We start from the raw sequence: 19,109 nt of genomic DNA, 5'->3' as shown, positions 1-19,109 counted from the left end.
TAGTCCAAACAAAGTAGCAATAAAACAAGACACTTATCTATTTGCCTTGGGAGAATCCAAAATGAAACATAACACCTGCCTGGACTAAGGCTGCCATGTTTCATCTTCATGCCTGCATACTATTTCTGAGGTGCTGCTGTCCCTCACAATGAAAGTTAAAGCGGACCTTCACTCAAACCTTGGGGGATCAAGTATATTTTTTAATGGTACTCCCACTTCCTCAGTCCTCCTCCAGGCGAGGATGACTTCTGTTTGCCTGTCCCAGGAGGCCACAGAATCAGTCCAAACACTTGCACAGTAGGGAGCCGGCTATGAGGCATCAGGAAGTGACAGCCAGCTTCCAAAACCAACATGGTGGAACAGAAGATCAAAAGCCTTGGGAAGAATAGGTTGTGGGGAAGGCAGCGCTGGACTCCATGGGATGGTACTGTATTTGTAGCTGCTGACTCTTATTTTGCTATAGCCAGGTAAGGTTCCTCTTTAAATATTTGTTTAACAACAAAGGTTTAGATAAATGTTTAAAGTGACGCTAAAGGCAAAATGTCTTCTTTTTTTTTTTTTTTTAGCTTTGGAGAGGGATTAGAACCCCTGTCAGTGTTTATTTCTGTCTTTTTCCCCTCATTAGGGAGATTCACCTCTCTATTTGTCCTATTTACTGTTATCATAGAAAGTAAAAGAGAATCCCAAATTTTGGGTTGACATCAGAATAGTAATAGAGGGGAAATCTTCCAATGGGGACACTAGTTTTGGTGACCCTGGTGACACCCCAGGATTCTCTCTCACTTTCTGTTTTAGCTATGGGACAGGAAGTAAAGGGAAACCCCAATAGAGCACAGATGGCAACCCCCCCCCCCTCAAAAACAAACAGAAATACAAAAACCTGACAGGGGTTATAACCCTCTCTTACTCTATCCTAAAAATGAAATTGAATTATAGCTACACTAACAATAGATGGGTTCAGTCTCATTAACCTAAACTTAAAGCCCAATTCTGGGTAGAAAAACAAATTATCGCTTGTAGTGGGGATGTGCTTGCACTGCAAGGGTTAATAGCTCTCCATGGAAAAGGAGAACCAACTTTACTTACCTGACCATCCGCTCCCCTGGCAGACAATAATTCCTCACGATCTGGCAGTGGACTGTCCCTCAACACCCTCACTTTCAGAGCAGGGCTGCTACGGTCTTGACGTCAAGACACTAGACCACTACAGAATGGGGGGCTGTAGAAACTGCAGGGAAAGGTCTAGCTGTGGAGTGGAGCGGAGGATTGGGTAAGTATATTTTCTTTTATTGTTCCCCTAGACATAAACAAGCAACCAACCCTTTCAGCATGGCCACAGCCCCACTGAAAAGGATATTTTATTTTTTGTCTGGAGTTGGGATTTATATTTGGTGTCCAGAAAACTGACACATTTACAACAGGAGCCTCTCAAGTACCGTATTTTTCGCTCCATAAGACGCACCTGACCATAAGACGCACCTAGGTTTTAGAGGAGAAAAACAAGAAAAATAATATTCTGAACCAATGGACTGCAGACACAGTACAAGGGATGACCAGAGACTGCGGACACAGTACAGGAGATGACCAGAGACTGCGGACACAGTACAGGGGATGACCAGAGACTGCGGACAGTACAGGGGATGGCCAGAGACTGCGGAAATAGTACAGGGGATGACCAGAGACTGCGGACATAGTACAGGGGATGACCAGAGACTGCGGACACAGTACAGGGGATGGCCAGAGACTGAGGACACAGTACAGGGGATGGCCAGAGACTGAGGACACAGTACAGGGGATGGCCAGAGACTGCGGACACAGTACAGCAGATGACCTGAGACTGCGGACACAGTACAGCAGATGACCTGAGACTGCGGACACAGTACAGCAGATGACCTGAGACTGCGGACACAGTACAGCAGATGACCTGAGACTGCGGACACAGTACAGCAGATGACCTGAGACTGCGGACACAGTACAGCAGATGACCTGAGACTGCGGACACAGTACAGCAGATGACCTGAGACTACGGACACAGTACAGCAGATGGCCAGAGACTACGGACACAGCACAGGAGATGGCCAGAGACTGCGGACACAGTACAGAGAATGACCAGAGACTGCGGACACAGTACAGAGAATGACCAGAGACTGTGGACATAGTACAGAAGACCAGAGACTGCAGACAGTGCAGGGGATGACTAGAGACTGCAGGCAGTAAAGGAGATTACCAGAGACTGCAGACCTTTGGGGAGGGAGGGGGAGCGGGTACCTGAATTTGACAGGTACCCGCTCCCACTTCCGCGGAGTTGTCCTTCCTTCTTCTTCCCGCGGCGGCTTCTGTGACACCCGGGTGCCCACTGCGCATGCGCGAGAAGCACTGCGCTTTGTGAATGGCCCAGAGCCTTTTGGGACCTGCCATGTGTCCCAGAAGACACCGGACCATTCACAAAGCACGGTGCTTCTCGCGCATGCGCAGTGGGCACCCGGCTGTCACAGAAGCCTCCGCGGGAAGACTGCAGCGCTGGAGCGAGGAACAGGTAAGGTCCTGCAGGAGAGAAGAGCTAAGCGGCTGGCCCGATATTCGGCCATGGTGGCGGCAGAAATACCGGACCGGCCGCTTTACATTCGCTCCATAAGACGCACTGACATTTTCCCCCCTTTTTTGGGGGGAAAAAAGTGCGTCTTATGAAGCGAAAAATACGGTATGTACTTTGTTTCATCAGAGATCTCCTTGAATTTATGTATGATGGTATGTAAAACAGTAATTTATCAAAAAAACCTTAAAGTGTTATTAAATCCACAACAGTGAAATCAGTCTGTATATGGAGTAAAGCATGCTTGTTCTACTCGCGGAGACATTAATCCTCTGCATTGTGTAAAAACTCTGTTTGATCCTGACTTCTCCAATCTTCCCCTTTTTCCAGTTTCCCTCTTTAATCTCCTGATAAAACATATGGTGTGGAGACACTCTGCACATGCTCCGTTTGGTGTATATTGCTAGAGAGATTTTTTTTTTTCTTCAGAGAGTGCATGTGATCAGCACAGGGACAATCAGCACTGTCAAGACACAGGTCAGGGGTTCTGCATCCTCCTAGAGCAAAATTAAAACTCCTCCTGCAAGTTTTAACATGTGCTCGGCTGGACACTGATATAAGTCACAAGACTGATATATACTGCTGATGGGAAAAGGTGTCTAGCAGTTTATATCTGCTAAACTAATAGCATTCCCATGTTCTGTGTACTGTGGGAGACCAGATATAGTGAATGCAGGATCCTGGGTTTAGTAACACTTTAAAGTATAGCTAAAGACAAAATTTTTTTTTTTTAAAGTTTTGGACAGAGTGGAGAGGGATTAGAATGTTTGCCAGTTTTTATTGCTGGTTGTGCCCTCGGTTAAGGAGATTCTCCCTCTCTATTTGTCCTGTTTACCATTATCATTGAAAGTGAAAGCAAAATAAAATCCCACATATTGGTTTGTCCTAAGTAAGAGAGGGGAAATCTTCCAATTGGACCACTAGTTCTGTTGACCTAGGGGTCACCAAGAAATTCCCTTATTTTGCAGGGATTTCCTTTCACTTCCTGTTTGGCTATGGGACAGGAAGTGAAGGGAAAATTCCTGCAATTGACAGGGATTATACCCTCCCTTATCCTATCCAAAAGGGGGACAAGTTTTGGCTTGTTCTACTTTAAACAGTCAGGTGAGAAAGTAGCCATTTTTTTGCAAAACACTTTAAGCCTCTGGCAAATTCCAAAACTCAGCTGGGCAGCCAAAGTAGAAGAATAGCTTTGTGGTATTTATATGTTTTAGCAGAGCACAAAACAGCCATGGCTGATACCCAAGTATATCTTAGTTTGCCAATAGCCCTGTAGAAATATGTACACTTTAACATGTTGCTTTCCATAATACTGATTATTACAAGGCAGCCATACAAAAAGAAAACCAAGACTATAGGAAAGCTTGAAATAATAGAAAAATGACACTCATCAAATGCACATTAAACACATCTGCATAAATAATGAACGTTTGATGGTAAAGCCAGATCAATACATAACAAAGCATAAAATGCCATGGACTAAAACAGAAGCAAAAAACTTGTCTGGGTAGCAGAAGCATGAGGTCAGCATTTTGTTTTTAACCACTTGCCTACCAGGCACTTATACCCCCTTATTTACCAGGCCAATTTTCAGCTTTCAGCGCTGCCGCACTTTGATTGACAATTGCGCGGTCATGCAACATTGTACCCATATGAAATTTTGATCATTTTTTTCTCACAAATAGAGCTTTCTTTTGGTGGTATTTAATCGCCACTGGGCGCTTTACTTTTTGCGCTATAAATAAAAAAAGTGCAAAAAATTTGAAACAAAAAAAAAAGTTTCTTTGTTTCTATTATAAAATTTTTCAAACAGTTAATTTTTCTCCTTCACTGATGTGCGTTGATGAGGCAGCACTGATGGGCACTGATAGGCGGCAGTGATGGGCACTGATAGGCGGCACTAAAGGGCACTGATAGGCAGTACTGAGGTGGCACGGATAGGCGGCACTAATATGCAGCACTGATAGGTGACACTGATGATGGGTACTGATAGACGGCACTGACTGGCATCACTGCTGGGCACTGACTGGCGGCACTGACTGGCACAACCGCTGGGCACTGACTGGTGGCACTGACTGGCAGCACTGCTGGGCTGCACTGGTGGGTGGCAGTGGTGGGCAGCACTGGTGGGTGGGCACAGGTGGGTGGCACTGGTGGGCACAGGTAGGTGGCATTTCTGGGCACAGGTGTGTGGCATTTCTGGGCACAGGTGTGTGACACTGCAGAGTGGCACAGGTGGGTGGCACTGCTGGGCACAGGTGGGCGGAGCTAGTGGGCGCACTGCTGGGCACAGGTGGGCGGAACTTGTGGGTGGCACTGCTGGGCACCGATCATCAGGACACTGATAATCAGTGCCCTGATGATCGGTGCCGATCCTCGCTCTGACAACTGCCGGTTCTCGGCAGTACTTTCCTCACGATCTGACAGCGTGAGGAAAGTGGAGCCGAGAACCGGCACTTGCATTTCCCTGTGATCAGCGTGTCATTGGACACCGCTGATCACGTGGTAAAAGGCCGCTGTGATTGGCCTTTTACCACATCACGTGATCAGCTGTGTCCGTAGGACACAGCGATCACGGAGATCGCCGGGTGCGCGCCCCTTGGGGCGCGCAGGAGAGCGCGTTCTGGGAGGACGTCATATGACGTCCACCCAGAACTGGCCGGCTGCAGTGCAGCCGTCATTCAGCTATCTGCGGTCGGCAACTAGTTAAAGAGGAAGCATATAGTATAGCGCATAATTATAAAGCTTTTGGGAAGTTATCAAAAGGTTAATAAGTCTGTGGAGCAGATTCTGGTTTATCTGTCTTTTGCTTTTTCTTTCTGTTCCACACAACAAATTATCTTATACTTCTACGCAACAGAAAGAAAAAGCAAAAGACAGATAAACCAGAATCTGCTCCACAGACTTATTAACCTTTTGATAACTTATATCAGCAGAATTCTGGGAACATCTCTGAACATAAGCTGCCGTTATTTCCGTGTTCAAGGGGTGTTCCCAGAATTCTGCTGATAAACCAGGAATCTCTGCATAGACCGGGGGTCTCTGAGGGGATAAAGAAAATCATCCTTTCAAAAGCTTGTTAAAATGGGCAAATACCTTGCAATAAATGCAAAGACAACAGAAACAGATACTTGTAAAATAATTGGTTTACGTGAAAGTTATAGCGTTTACAAATGATAGGAACAATACATTTGCCAGTATTGTCAGCAAGGCAGTTATGCAACTTGTGGCAAGATATATTGAACATAGGGGATTTGTTTCATGACAGAGCACACAGAAGTGCAATGACATTGGATTATCAAAGAACAGCTTTATTAGCCTATAGAAAAATAAAAAAAGAATTGGAGCTGAGAGGGAACTACATATATTGATCTTGAAGGAAATGTGAGCATATGGGGTAAATTACAAACAATATAGATAATAAAGATAACATTAGGGCATAAAAGTCCATAAATCCAAAAGTCCTGGTTAGGGTTTTACAGGCAAAGGCAGCTCCCCATAGAGCAGGGGTAGGCAACCTGCAGCTCTCCAGCTGTTGCAGGACTACAAGTTCCATCATGCCTCTGCAAGTCATAGCTGTAACTGTCAGTTTTATAAGATTGCAATATCTCATGGGAAATGTAGTTCCACAACAGCTAGATAGCCGCAGGTTGCCTACCCCTGCCCTAGAGCGAAGCATTACTCTGCAGAAGATAAAAACGAACAGAAGGGGGCGCTAATCTGAGTGTAGAGGGTTAATAATTTATTAATTACATAAAAGTCTGAGAACTACTCACAAACGTAAGGACTAAAAGGCATTAAAAAGCAATCCTCTAATGAGCCATCAGCCAGCAATGTGGGTCCTGGTCATTCAGGATGGACGGGGATGGAACCATCAGCTGTCAACGGTGCAGGAAGTTTGAATACGGTGCCGTTTAGCAGCGTGGACCGCAAGGAAGTCCAGACCCGGGGAGCGACCAATGGCAGAGCGAGGAGAAGTCAGGTGACGTGTTTTGAAGCACTTGCTACTTCTTCACTTTTATGCCATTAATAAATTATAAATCCTCTACACTCAGATTTGCGCCCCCTTCTGTTTGTTTTTATCTTTATTAGCCTGACATTCTAATGATGCATTTTTGACTACAGAATAGTGCATTCTGAACAATTTTCAGACAAAATGGAAATTCCCCACTTTACTCTGACATCACCATGTTGCAATAAAGAGGGAAAGTGGGGTGATCTGCCAGTGTCCATATAAATAACGTATCCTGACACATCAAAGTGATGCTCATATACTAGCATTGTGCCTGTATGGTCACTAAGCAGCATCAGAGATCGTCAACAGGAAATGCTGCAAATAAAATATAGAATTGTAGTTCCTGGACCTAAATGGAAAAATGCAGAAAAGGCTGCCTCCATTTTAGCAGGAAAAAAACTCTCAAAAGCAGATTCTATGTATAATGGAAATGTCCTTTAAAGGAAATTTTACTGAGAGAATGGATTTAGTCATATATAGACACAATGAGCAGCTCTAAAATAGAGAAAAAAAAAGTGGTGGTAAGGCACTAAAATAGAAGCTGTTAGAACAATGTATCTGACTGAATTTCTATTTCTGTGATTTCAACTGTGCTTAAAGCTCTCATGATGCTGCGCGTTCCATCATTAGGGTTTCAGCATGTGACCAAGAAGAAATGTTCTCTCATTTCAATTCTCCAGATCAATTAAGACTTTATAGGATGCTGGCTTTCTTATGACATCATGCTAATTTTCAAAAGCTTTTGAAGCAGGACATGCTACAGATAGCCAACTTCAAACATCAGCATAATTAAATTGTTGTCACAGCACATAAAAGACACAATGTTTTGCCATACAATAGAATTATGAATTCTCATTAACAGGATAGCTATGTAAAAATTACTACATATGGAACCATACTATGACAATGCAATCATTATTACCTACTAAATAAATATTTACCTATAAAAGGGATACAGAATCAGTAATCACAAATTATACAATAGTCACTTATTGCATTCTGTTTGCACAATACAGGTACTGAAGATACTCAAAAACAAGCAAAGCAGAGAATCTAGCATCTAAGAAAAAGAGGGAATTCAGGAGTGAAGGTAGCGGGAGCTGGGAGGCTGATGGACAACTAACTGTAAAAACAAAAAAGACACCTGTCGCCATGATGCCAGGTTAGAGATGGACATGGCCCTGGACTGCAGAGTGACGGAACAAGGGGATTGATGGGGTTCTCCAGATCTTCTCCTTCGACGCCCTTTATTTGACATGAATTCCAAACTCCCTGTGTTATTGGCATTCATCACCTGAAATCAAACCCGTGGACAGGAAGGTTTCAGCCTACATACAGCTAACTGCATTGTAAAGCACTACTGTAGGGTCAAAACACCAAATCCATTAACTGGGACAAGGTTTCCCAAAGGGCAGTACATGTGCAACATATCTTCACTGTGAGCGGACAACAGCAAACCTTATCTTAATCAAGAGCTTGATGAAGCTCATCGAAAGGCCAGTTTTTTCCAGTGTAGTTATAAGCCACATAAATCCAACTCTGAATGGCAGGATTACAGGCAGTACTTTGACAGGGCTAAGGCCATGATAGTGCACACACGACCATTGTTTGGGAAACACTGAGCAAGACACGTTAAGATATTGAATCAAAGTTCACTCACTATGATAGCAGACCATCAAATACACTTCTATTAATTGATGGTGATGGGTGATGGGCAGAGTTTTCCTTCAAGTGTCAATATTCAATCATAAGAGCAATTCAGTAGACGGTATAGATTTTGTTTTTCAGTAAAAGAGTTACAGTGAGGAACAGAAGTATTTGAACACCCTGCAATTTTGCAAGTTCTCCCACTTAGAAATGATGGAGGGGTCTGAAATTCATTGTATGTGCATTCCCACTCTGAGAGACAGAATAAAAAAAAAAAAATTCAGGAAATCACATTGTATGATTTTTAAAGAATGTATTTGTCTTGCACTGCTGAACATAAGTATTTGAACACCTAAGAAACAGCAAGAATTCTGTCTCTCAAAGACCTGTTACTGTGCCTTTAAAAAGTCCACCTCTACTCCACTCATTAATCTAACTTAGCAGCACCTGTCTGAGCTCTTTAAAGACACCTGTCCACCCCACAGTCAGTCAGACGCCAACTACTACCATGGTCAAGACCAAAGAGCAGTCAAAAGACACCAGAGACAAAATTGTGGACCTCCACAAGGCCGGAAAGGGCTATGGGGTAATTGCCAAGCAGCTTGGTGAAAATAGATCAACTGTTGGAGCAATTTCTAGAAAATGGAAGAGGGTAAAGATGACTGTCAGTCTCCCTCAGACTGGGGCTCCATGCAAGATCTGACCTCGTGGGGTATCACTGATAAGAAAGGTGAGGAATCAGCCCAGAACTACAAGGGAGGAGCTGGTCAATGACATGAAGAGAGCTGGGACCACAGTTTCAAAGGTCACTGTAGGTAGAACACTACGCCATCATGGTTTCAAATCATGCATTGCACGGAAGGTTCCCCTGCTCAAGTCATCACATGTCCAGGACCGTCTGAAGTTTGCCAATGACCATCTGGATGATCCAGAGGAGGCATGGGAGAAAGTCACGTGGTCAGATGAGACCAAAGTAAAACTTTTTGATCTAAACTTCACTCGTCGTGTTTGGAAGAAAAAGAAGGATGAGTTGCATCCCAAGAACACCATCCCTACTGTGAAGCATGGGGGTGGTAACATCATGTTTTTGGGGTGCTTTTCTGCGAAGGGGACAGGATGACTGCACCGTATTAAGGAGAGGATGAATGGGGCCATGTATTGTGAGATTTTGAGCAACAACCTTCTTCCCTCAGTCAGAGCAGTGAAGATGGGTCCTGGCTGGGTCTTCCAACATGACAACGACCCGAAGCACACAGCCAGGATAACCAAGGAGTGGCTCCGTAAGAAGCATATCAAGGTCCTGGAGTGGCCTAGCCAGTCTCCAGACCTAAATCTGATAGAACATCTTTGGAGGGAGCTGAAACTCCGTGTTGCTCAGCGACAGCCCCGAAACCTGACAGATCTAGAGGAGATCTGTGTAGAGGAGTGGGCCAAAATCCCTGTTGCAGTGTGTGCAAACCTGGTCAAGAACTACAGGAAACGTTTGACCTCTGTAATTGCAAACAAAGGCTTCTGTACCAAATATTAACACTGATTTTCTCAGGTGTTCAAACACTTATGTTCAGCAGTGAATGACAAATAAATTCTTTAAAAATCATACAATGCGATTTCCTGAAATTTTTTTTTAAATTCTGTCTCTCAGAGTGGGAATGCACCTACAATGTGAATTTCAGACCCCTCCGTGATTTCTAAGTGGGAGAACTTGCAAAATCGCAGGGTGTTCAAATACTTCTGTTTCTCACTGTACATTATAAAACCAAAATGAAGACAATCAACTACACTCAGTTTCACATGAATGAATACCCTACATTTTAGAACAATTTAAAGTGGTTGTAAACCTCAGAAATGAAACATGGAAAAAGTGTATCCCTCTATAGTGTGTACTAGCCTCAATCCAAAGCACCTAGTGTGGTTCCCATCTGCTTTCTCTCATTCCACTGCTATCTGCATGATTCACTTCTGACAAGTTATACTGACATCACAGAATCCCGAGTGACGGCCCCACCTTTCTCCAGCATACAACATGTGATTTAGAGTCTCAGCTGTGCATGTGAGCATGACACTGTGTAAGGGCCCCCCTCCTTTCCCGCCATTCAGGTCTCAGATTTTACTCCCTACTCTATGCTGTGCAGTGTGAGACCCCCACGCCCTGCCTTACGAAGGTCAGAAATGCTGTGTAAAAAGTGTACTTTAGGAGGCGGTAGAGGAGAGAGTGCTACAGATAAACAGGTACAACGTATGTAGGAGGCTTTTTTCATCTCTGTGTATTATCTGAGGCTAGTCACTTCAATGGGTATATGTAAGGATTTACAACCACTTTAATGGACCTTCATACTGGTCTTCCCAGTGGTCCTCCAGAAAAAATCAATATACTTAAAAGAGAATTATGGGTTTACTTTCTTAACATCATCCTAGTGCTTGTAAGCTGCCAATACATAAATACATAAAAATCTTTCAGCCCTCTGAGAAGTGCAACCTGTTAAAATTACCATAAATACCTGTGGAAGGAGCTACAGTCTTCTCTGGATTCTTATGCCAACACTCTTGTTGGGATCCACCCCCTTTACTTCTCCTCTGTTTGACTGACGACGGCTCTGGGCTGTCTACTCGCTCCCGAGACTTTGCACAGCAAAACTCCTCTCCCCCTCCCTCCTTCTCACACAGCATACAGCTCCAGTTTTCCTTACAGGCAGCCTCTATCTGCACACTGTGTACCTGGATGATATGCTGCACAGCCATTTAATCTGGGAACTTCACAGCTCAGAACTGCAACATAGCATCCAGCTGCACAGTGCTCAGATGGAGACGGTCTGTAAGAGAATTAATATGAGGAGGGAGGGGGAGGAGGGGAAGGGGTGCTGTGCTGCCTGTGCCCAGATGTGTGCAGTACAGGGATATCAGAAGGAACTCAATGGACACAGCATCCATGGAGGATGAGGGGCATACCTGAAATCTCGGAGGGGGGGGGGGGGTTGGTACAGCTGTCCCCAACACCTCCCCCTAGATGTAGTCATGTTCATGCCTCTTATGTATTTTCCACTTTTATACAGAGGAATAGCACAGTGCCTAAACTTGTTTACTGTTCAAGTGTGTGACTAAAGGAGGGACAAAACGAGGGGGTGGATTGCTGAAGTTGTAACCACCCACTCCAAACTTTCAAACAGCAAATGGATTGTTACTGGGACCTATATGACAGATGAGGTACCCCTGCTGGAAAAACAAAAAGGGAGGAAAGAAATAATAACCGATTCATGATTATTGTAATATTTGTTAATTATTTAGCCTATCCCACAGCTCTCAAATACAAACAAATACATAGGTCAGATGAATAAAAAAAAAGTCACCTGGCCTATATATCCATCAAATTAATAAAAGGATTTCAAACATAGATAGTAAAATAACCATACATACATTGGCATTTCTCAGATTAAAAAAAAAAAGAAAAAAAAAAAAAAACAAACACTTTCAGATACCCTTTTTCTGCATTTTTGTAATATGATATGCTTTCCTGAAACGCAGTACCTGGTATTGTACAGCCATTACACATAATCTTTCCTAATGGTTCTGCACTGATCTCCATGTGCATGCACATCCCTATTCAATTGCTGCTCAGCAACTGCGGTCAGCTGTCTCATATTTCTTCATGAGGAGACTTCAGTACTGATTCTAATATACATAGATCTGTGAAGTCACTTGGGAGTCCATCCAAGTTTTATCCTGTGTTGAGCCCTGATGAAAGGGAAATGGTGTTGCCCACAAAACACATTGGCTGTTTTTATATGATTTTTTTTTATCAATAAAATTATCTTGGACGTACGCGATTTTGGTTTGCTGCTCCTGTTCGTATTTCTACGGTTTGAGTAACAGCTTCACAAAGTCTGCAGAAGTCTTCTCTTGGCATTCACACTGCCAGCACCATCTTTTTTTTCCTCCCTCCTTCCTTTCCAATCATGTGAGCTCCTACTGTGTGCTGGGGCAATTCATATAGTCCTAAATGTGTGCATATGTCAAAAAGCAGCCTACTTTACCACTGCAGCTGTACTTTATTCTTTTTTTTTGCATGCTAGTCTCATATCAAAAATGAATAGGTTACTAAAGTTCTAAAAATTCTCGTAAGACAGAATACGACTTTGGAAGTGATGTAATGTATTGTACTGTACTGTAATGTAGTTTTTGTTTCTGCGCATGCGTGGTTTTGGTCACTCGCGAATTCTGTATTTATTAAATTAGAATCGTTCGCTTTGATAACGCATGAGAAAAATTTTCATGCATGTCCCTTCGGAGATCTTCGTATGAACTCTCGTGATCGAATCTCAAAATCTGTGTACTAATGATCAGATTGTCGGACGATCTATCCAAAAGTGGTATTTTTCATTGGATTTTCTCATTTTGTGTCCTAGCCTTAAAAGGAGAAACACAGCCAAAACTGTTTTGGCTGTACTTCTGTCAATCACAGGAGTACAGTTTGTTCTGCACTCCTGTGACACATTTTCAGCTTTGTCGGCTGATGTCACTAAGCTGGTCCAGGCTGGGGAAAAACCCTGACTTTAAAGTCAGGATCCACCCCAGAGTCTGCAGCGACACCTGGCTCAGCCTTTCAGTGATGTGCTGAAAGCCTGAGCCAGCCGCTCCCATGCCCTCCATAGCCCAGCTCTCCAGTGAGCGTGGGGAAAGGGAGGGGCAGAGCAGAGAGCAAGTGACTGACAGTCCTGCTCTCTGCTTACAGCAGCTGTGAGAACTCATCAATCAACGGTCACGTGATCGCTGAGTTTTTACCCTCAGAGCCGGCGGGAGACCGATGCTGCATTCATCTAGGTCAGTATAACTGGGCAAAAAAAAAAAAAGTCCATACTTCTCTTTTATATACTGTTTCTGCACAATAGTAATATAAGGCTTTAATTGTACTGTATAACACAATGTATGCTCAAAGTAGTCTTTAGCTAGGTTTTGTTTTCTCTGGAGTGGGTAAATGTGAAATATTATTTCGATGAAAGCAAGGCTTGACAAAAACCTTTAAAGCGGAGTTCCACCCAAAAGGGGAAGTTCCGCTTTAAAGATTGGTCCCCTGCTCCCCATTAAGGATTGGCACCTTTGGGTAGCGGGGGGGGGGGGGGGGGGGGGGGCGGGTACCGAATTTGACAGGTACCCGCTCCCACTTCCGCTAGGTGATCGGAAACGGAAGTTGTCCTCCTACCCTCCCTCCCCGAAGTCTTGTGGGACACGTGACAGGTCCCAGAAGACGACGGGGCCATTCATGAAGAGCAGCGCTACTCGCACATGCGCAGTGGGCACCCGGCTGTGAAGCCGCAAGCTGTCACAGCCAGGTGCCCACCCTGAAGATGCCGGCGCCTGAAAGGAATACAGGACAGCCGGTGAAACGGGCTGTGGCGGGGGCACCACGGGATCATGGGACAGGAGAGTGTCTGATTTTCAAAAGCCAGCAGCTACAGTTTTTGTATCTGCTGACTTTTATTTTTTTTACAGAGTGAGTGGAATTCCGCTTTAAACTTCTCTTATAACTGCTGCAAAAATGACTATGTTAGATGCAATTTTAAAGAGAATGCAGGAAAGCGCTAATGTGACAAGATGATACTGACCTTTTTACATCATCTTATTTCTGCATGGTGAAAAGACATATCATTGGATAATGTGTAATAAAAAAGTTAAACGTGCTGCTCTAGGGGGAGGTAAAATATATTACGGATATTGGAACTCTATAGCATGAGATAGATGCATTCAATTTGCTGGCTTCTCAATTGTGACAAGTGCTGAAAAAAAACAAAATCAAACCTAAAATGCAGCTTCTGAGAAATTTTTTTAAGTGTCAGAAAAGCCTTTTAACTCTGCTTCAGCAAGTAAATGCAAAATTGGCATACAGTGTACAGAAGTATTAAGATGGAAAACCCATGTGTCTCTGGTCCTAGTAATTACACATATATTATTAATAATACTGGTGCAGAAATACATTCTGTTTGTTCTGCACAATAATTACTGACTCAACAAAAATTTAACATTTCATTTACATTGGTGATAGACCCTTCAGGATACATAGCTGTGTTATAGCTAGTAAACTTAATCGATAAAGCTTCTTTATTGCTTGCTGAATAACTCTACCACATTAATGTAAATGTAAGCAATGAATACTGAATAAAATTCATACAAGCATAAAAGTGGTATATGTCCTAGACAGAAATAGAAAGATTATACAAAACAAAATAGGGCTTACAAAAAGGAAACTGAAATATACCAAGTAAACAGAGTAAGATTTAAAAGTTGAATAAAGTGGTATATATATATATTGCAGCTTCCCAATCCTTAAAGGATAAGTTCACCTTTGGGAACATGGTACATGTTCCACCTGTTTTTAGGGTGGAACATGTAACATGCTCCCACCGCTGCCTGATTTCCCCTCACAGTTTTTTTTTTTTGAGACAACAGTATCAGAAAGATTTAGATGTAGTGGAAAAGTGGAAAATTGTAAAGGACTGCAACGCGTTATCTTACATCAAAGTGCAGTGCCTCTAAATCTTGACCATAGAGTTATATTGCCACCTACAGGAGTAGGACACTAGACAAAAAAGAACTCAGCACCGCCTAAGGGCAGTCCCTTCTGGCATAAAACCCCCTGTCTGCTATAGGCAATTCAGTAGGTAAGAAAACATAAATGCCAATAGAGGGGTGGGTGCTGTGTCCGTCAATGAACTCAGAGAAAAGGATTTTACGGTGAGTAACGAACAATTCCCAATTTCTCTTATGCTCATTGACAGACACAGCTCTTATAAATCTTGACCACAGGGATGTCCCAAAGCAGTACCTTAACGAGGGGTGGGCAAACCAAAAGCAACTGGAGCAACCAATCAAACATGCCAACCACCCAAACAACCCTAAAAGGGGCAAACCAGGAACCTTAAACAGCGGCCAGCCAAAACTGCAGCCAAAACAGACCTGAAGATGCAAACACATCAACTGTTAAAAATTTGTAAAAGTATGCAGAGATGACCACGTAGTCTCCTCGCAAACCTGAGAAACAGAAGCCAGAAAACACAGGAGGCACTTATAACACCAGCGGAGCATGCCATAATGGAGAAGGGAGGAACCTGCCCCTAAATAGTATACACCTGAACTCGCATCGCATAATTCGAAGTCCACTGGAAACCGTGGCAGAGGTGGCCACTGGTCCTTTCCTGGGCCATCCGAGAGCATAGAAAAAAAATCAGACTACCGCAGGAGGCCACAGAGGGTAGGGACACATGACAATGCAACCTGCATAGAGTGGACACAAGGAAGATAGGACACCGTCCTCAGTTGGGTGAAAATCCAAGACCACCTTGGGCAGAAAGGAAGGGTACAGACGAAGAACCACTGTATCATTGCGCAGAACCAAATAGGGAGACTGCTAAGACCGTCAGTTCAGACCCCTGTCTCACGAAGCAATGGCAACCAAGGAGGCAACTCCTTGAGAAAGAGTAAGCAGGGGAATAACCCAAATACTCTACAAAGGAAGGCCCTGGATAACCAAAAGAACCAAAATCAAGTCCCATGGGGGGGTAAAAGGGAGCGCACAGAGGGCTCCAAGCAGCGAACCCCTTGACCAAAGAGACTCTGAATAAAAGACAGTGAAGGCAGAAACATAACCTGTAATGTAAATCAAGGAAATATTTTGTGCAATGCCCCCATGAGGAAAGGCCAGCACCCGAGCCACTGAGAATGGACATGGAAGGACACCCAGAGAGTTACACCCGGCAATTCAAGCTTCCTAGGTGCTTTTGTGAGCCTTTAACATTGTGAAGAACGCCAAACCTGACAACACCCCATGTCCCTGAAAAGCTGGCTTACCATAGTCATGGCTGCTAGCCAGCGACAATAACCCCGGATGGAAGACCAGACCCTGGGACCAGCAGTCCTCCTGCAGAGGCACGAAATGTCAGTGAATAGCTGCAGCATGTTGGCATACTACAGACCAGCCGACCAGAATGACCCGTATCCTTGCAGTCATTGTCCCACAAACCTGTGCAGCAGGTGAGGGAACCACCTGAGAGGAGGAAAAACAGAAAAAAAAGAGGCTACTGGCCCCACGATGCCACCAGCACATCTGCTGTATCCGCCAGGGGTCCCAGACTCTCGGCACAATGTGGCACAAGCCTGTCAGGGAGAAGGTACTCCAGTCTCCAGATCGGGACAGACTTGTTGAGGATCAGGATCCATCCAAAGCCCTGCAGGGAGCAACTCTTGCTCCCTACGTTGACCTGGCAGTGAGACCTGGGAGTCCACCTGCAGAGCAGGTCACCCAAGTAACCTGTGACAGCAATCCCTTGTTGTCTCAGCAACACCAGGACTGGAGTCAGCACCTTTAAGAACACCCGGTGAGAGAGCCAACCTGAAGGAAAGCACCACAATTGATAGCGTGCGTCCCCATCTGCAAAGTGCAGGAACCGCACAGGTCCCTTGCACATGGTATCGTGCATCCAAGATGTCTATGGCAGCTAGAAAAAAACCCCAAGAGGGAAGTCACTACTGAACGGATGGACTCCAGCTGGACCCTCTGAACCAGCAAAAGCGACCCTGCAGTCCCAGAGCAGGCAAACCCTCCTTCTGTTGGAACCTGAACTGTTTGGAGTCCAGGACTGTCTCAAGCAGATAAAAAGGAAATGCTATTTCGCAGCTGAACAAAAGCAGCTCACATGGAGGAAACAGAGGAAGTCCACAAGTTTTAAAAACCAGCAAGGACAACCCCTGCCTTAGAGATAGGTGGGGTAAACCTGCATGCTGAGGTGGACTGAACAGCTGTCCTCGTGGACTTGTAGGTTCAGGAGTGCTTGCTCCATCTGAGGGGGCTAGAACGGCCAGAACCAGTCCTGCAGGAAAGAAGAACTGCAATAATGTGGTCTGACAGACACAGTACATGGCCCCATACTTCGGAATCCAAGGATCTGCAAACCAACAACAGTGACACGTCACCAGGAAAACACGAACTGAAGGCCCCCAAAGGAGGCCGCTGATAGATGCCCTGCAAAGGAGGCAGCCAACGGAGACCCCGCAGAAGAAGCCACCTACAAAGGCCCACAAGGAGACTGCCAGCTAAGGCTCCACAAAGGAGGCCGCTGTCTGCGTCCCCGCAAAGGAGGACGGCGTTTGATGCCACAAGCTGAGACCCAATAATATAAATAACTCTCAGCACACTAGTGGCTTATATCCAGTGAATATTAGAACAAACGTACAAAAAGTCCATAAGTCCCAATAAAGTCCGTAACTATATAACTGCTTTAGGTGGCAGCCGCCCTAGAGTGAGCCAACTCTATATTCATGATAAGGAAAGAAAAGAGGAGAGGCGCCTTGCCTTCGAAGTGCAGTATTAGAAAGGTTTTTAATGAGCCACAAATATAAAAAAAACTCACAATAATGGAGGTGGTAAAAAAGCCCATCAGTAAGGTTAACTGAAAGCCGTCATCCATGTCCTGCAGGGATCCATCCGGTAGGGTAATGGCCTCTGTAGATGGTGGAGGGGCTCCTAGAGCGCTGTAGATGGTCAGGAGTCCCAGGCATCGTCGCCCAAACCGGAAGTGCAATGACTTGCAAAATAGGATGTAATGAAGTTTCCCCTTGCAAAATATTCAATCATTAGATGTGGTGGCTGCACTAGTTTTCTTTTCCTTAGACTTTTTCCCCTGTTTTCATCTGGTGATCTGACCACTAACACACCTTCTGTATTAAAGTGCCTCCACTCACAATGGAGCCCTCGCTGAGCAGAGGATGAAGCTGTCCAGCCATTGAGGGCCATGAATTGAGGCCGCACAATTAAAGGCCGCCGGCTGAGACCATGCAAAGAAAGCCCCTGGCATAGACCCCGCAAAGGAGCCGCGATCCAAGGCTCACCAAAGGAGGCCACTATCACAAACCCCACAAGGGAGGACGCCATTACAAACCCCACATGGGAGGCCGCCGGCTGAGGCCCAGCAAGTGAAGGCTGCTGGCTGAGGAGGAAGGCTGCCAACTGAGGCCCCACAAGAGAGGCCACCTTCTGAGATCTGTGAGCTGAAAATAGCATGGGGAAGGTCCTGTGTTCTTCCACAGTAAGCAGGGCTCCATCGTCGCACCAGACAGGAGGCCCTCACGGTCCACGGACGGGTACACTGGCTCTCCCCTCCTGTGCCGCAGCTAATCCTTCCAGGCACCCACAGTGCCACAGGTTGGCTCTCCCCACCCATAGGAGCAGCCCTCCCTGCGATGCCCTAAAGGAAAATGGTGCCCACTGCTCACTGCATGATCCGGCCGACAGCACCACCCATCTGAAGGAGGGTGCCACCTCACCAATCAGATCGGCTAGCAGAAAGGGCGCTAGCCCTTAAAGAAAATGGGGACATCGCCACCAGGACCAGTAGGCCACAAAAACATGGCCTAAAGTTGCAGGAGGCCTGACCGCGTGGTGAGCGCATCTGCATAAAGGCCTAAATAACCCAGTCCCACACAAGGCGAAGAGCTGGGAGCCTCATAACCCCCCAACCTTCTAGAATTCAAAGGATACAGGTGTACCCACTCTGCACAGTCCTGGGTCCTGGGTTTCCACTGTAGCCCAAGGAGGGAGGAAGAGGGAAACCATGCAGCAGTACACCTCCGCCCTCCACCACCAGGGAGTACAGGTATGGCCACTGGCGAAGGGGAATCACATACAGGCACATGCAGCCAGGAGTCCCATCAGGGAGGACAGGGTAACCCAACCCCACACCAATTCGGAAGAGGGAGAGGGAGAGAGAAACAGATCCTGTAGGGGGGAAGGGGAACTCCGTAGGGACCGACCACCCCAGGGAGTACCCGCGATACATGCACAGCTGAGGAGGAGGCATCTACGTGTCATCC

General features: G+C 45.3%; 1 protein-coding gene across 28 annotated transcripts in view; it reads right to left on the bottom strand.

The window, feature by feature from the left end:
* The window catches only part of PPIP5K1 (diphosphoinositol pentakisphosphate kinase 1), a 239,393-nt gene that overhangs the window by 87,937 nt on the left and 132,347 nt on the right, over positions 1-19,109 (bottom strand). For 18 of the 28 annotated variants that reach the window (XM_089676362.1, XM_089676369.1, XM_089676373.1 and 15 more), the window contains one exon: positions 7,753-7,902. The exons of the other annotated variants lie outside the window; for them this stretch is intronic. In XM_089676362.1, the coding sequence (XP_089532488.1) occupies positions 7,753-7,902 (150 nt within the window). The remainder of the gene's footprint in view (positions 1-7,752; positions 7,903-19,109) is intronic. 28 annotated transcript variants of the gene reach the window in all.

Source organism: Staurois parvus, unplaced genomic scaffold, assembly GCF_062004578.1.
Source record: "Staurois parvus isolate SC_StPar_1 unplaced genomic scaffold, SC_StPar_1.0 ptg000168l, whole genome shotgun sequence".
Taxonomy (NCBI): Eukaryota; Metazoa; Chordata; class Amphibia; order Anura; family Ranidae; genus Staurois; species Staurois parvus.
Note: the sequence above shows the minus strand (reverse complement) of the source record. Positions and strands in the feature narration are given on the sequence as shown.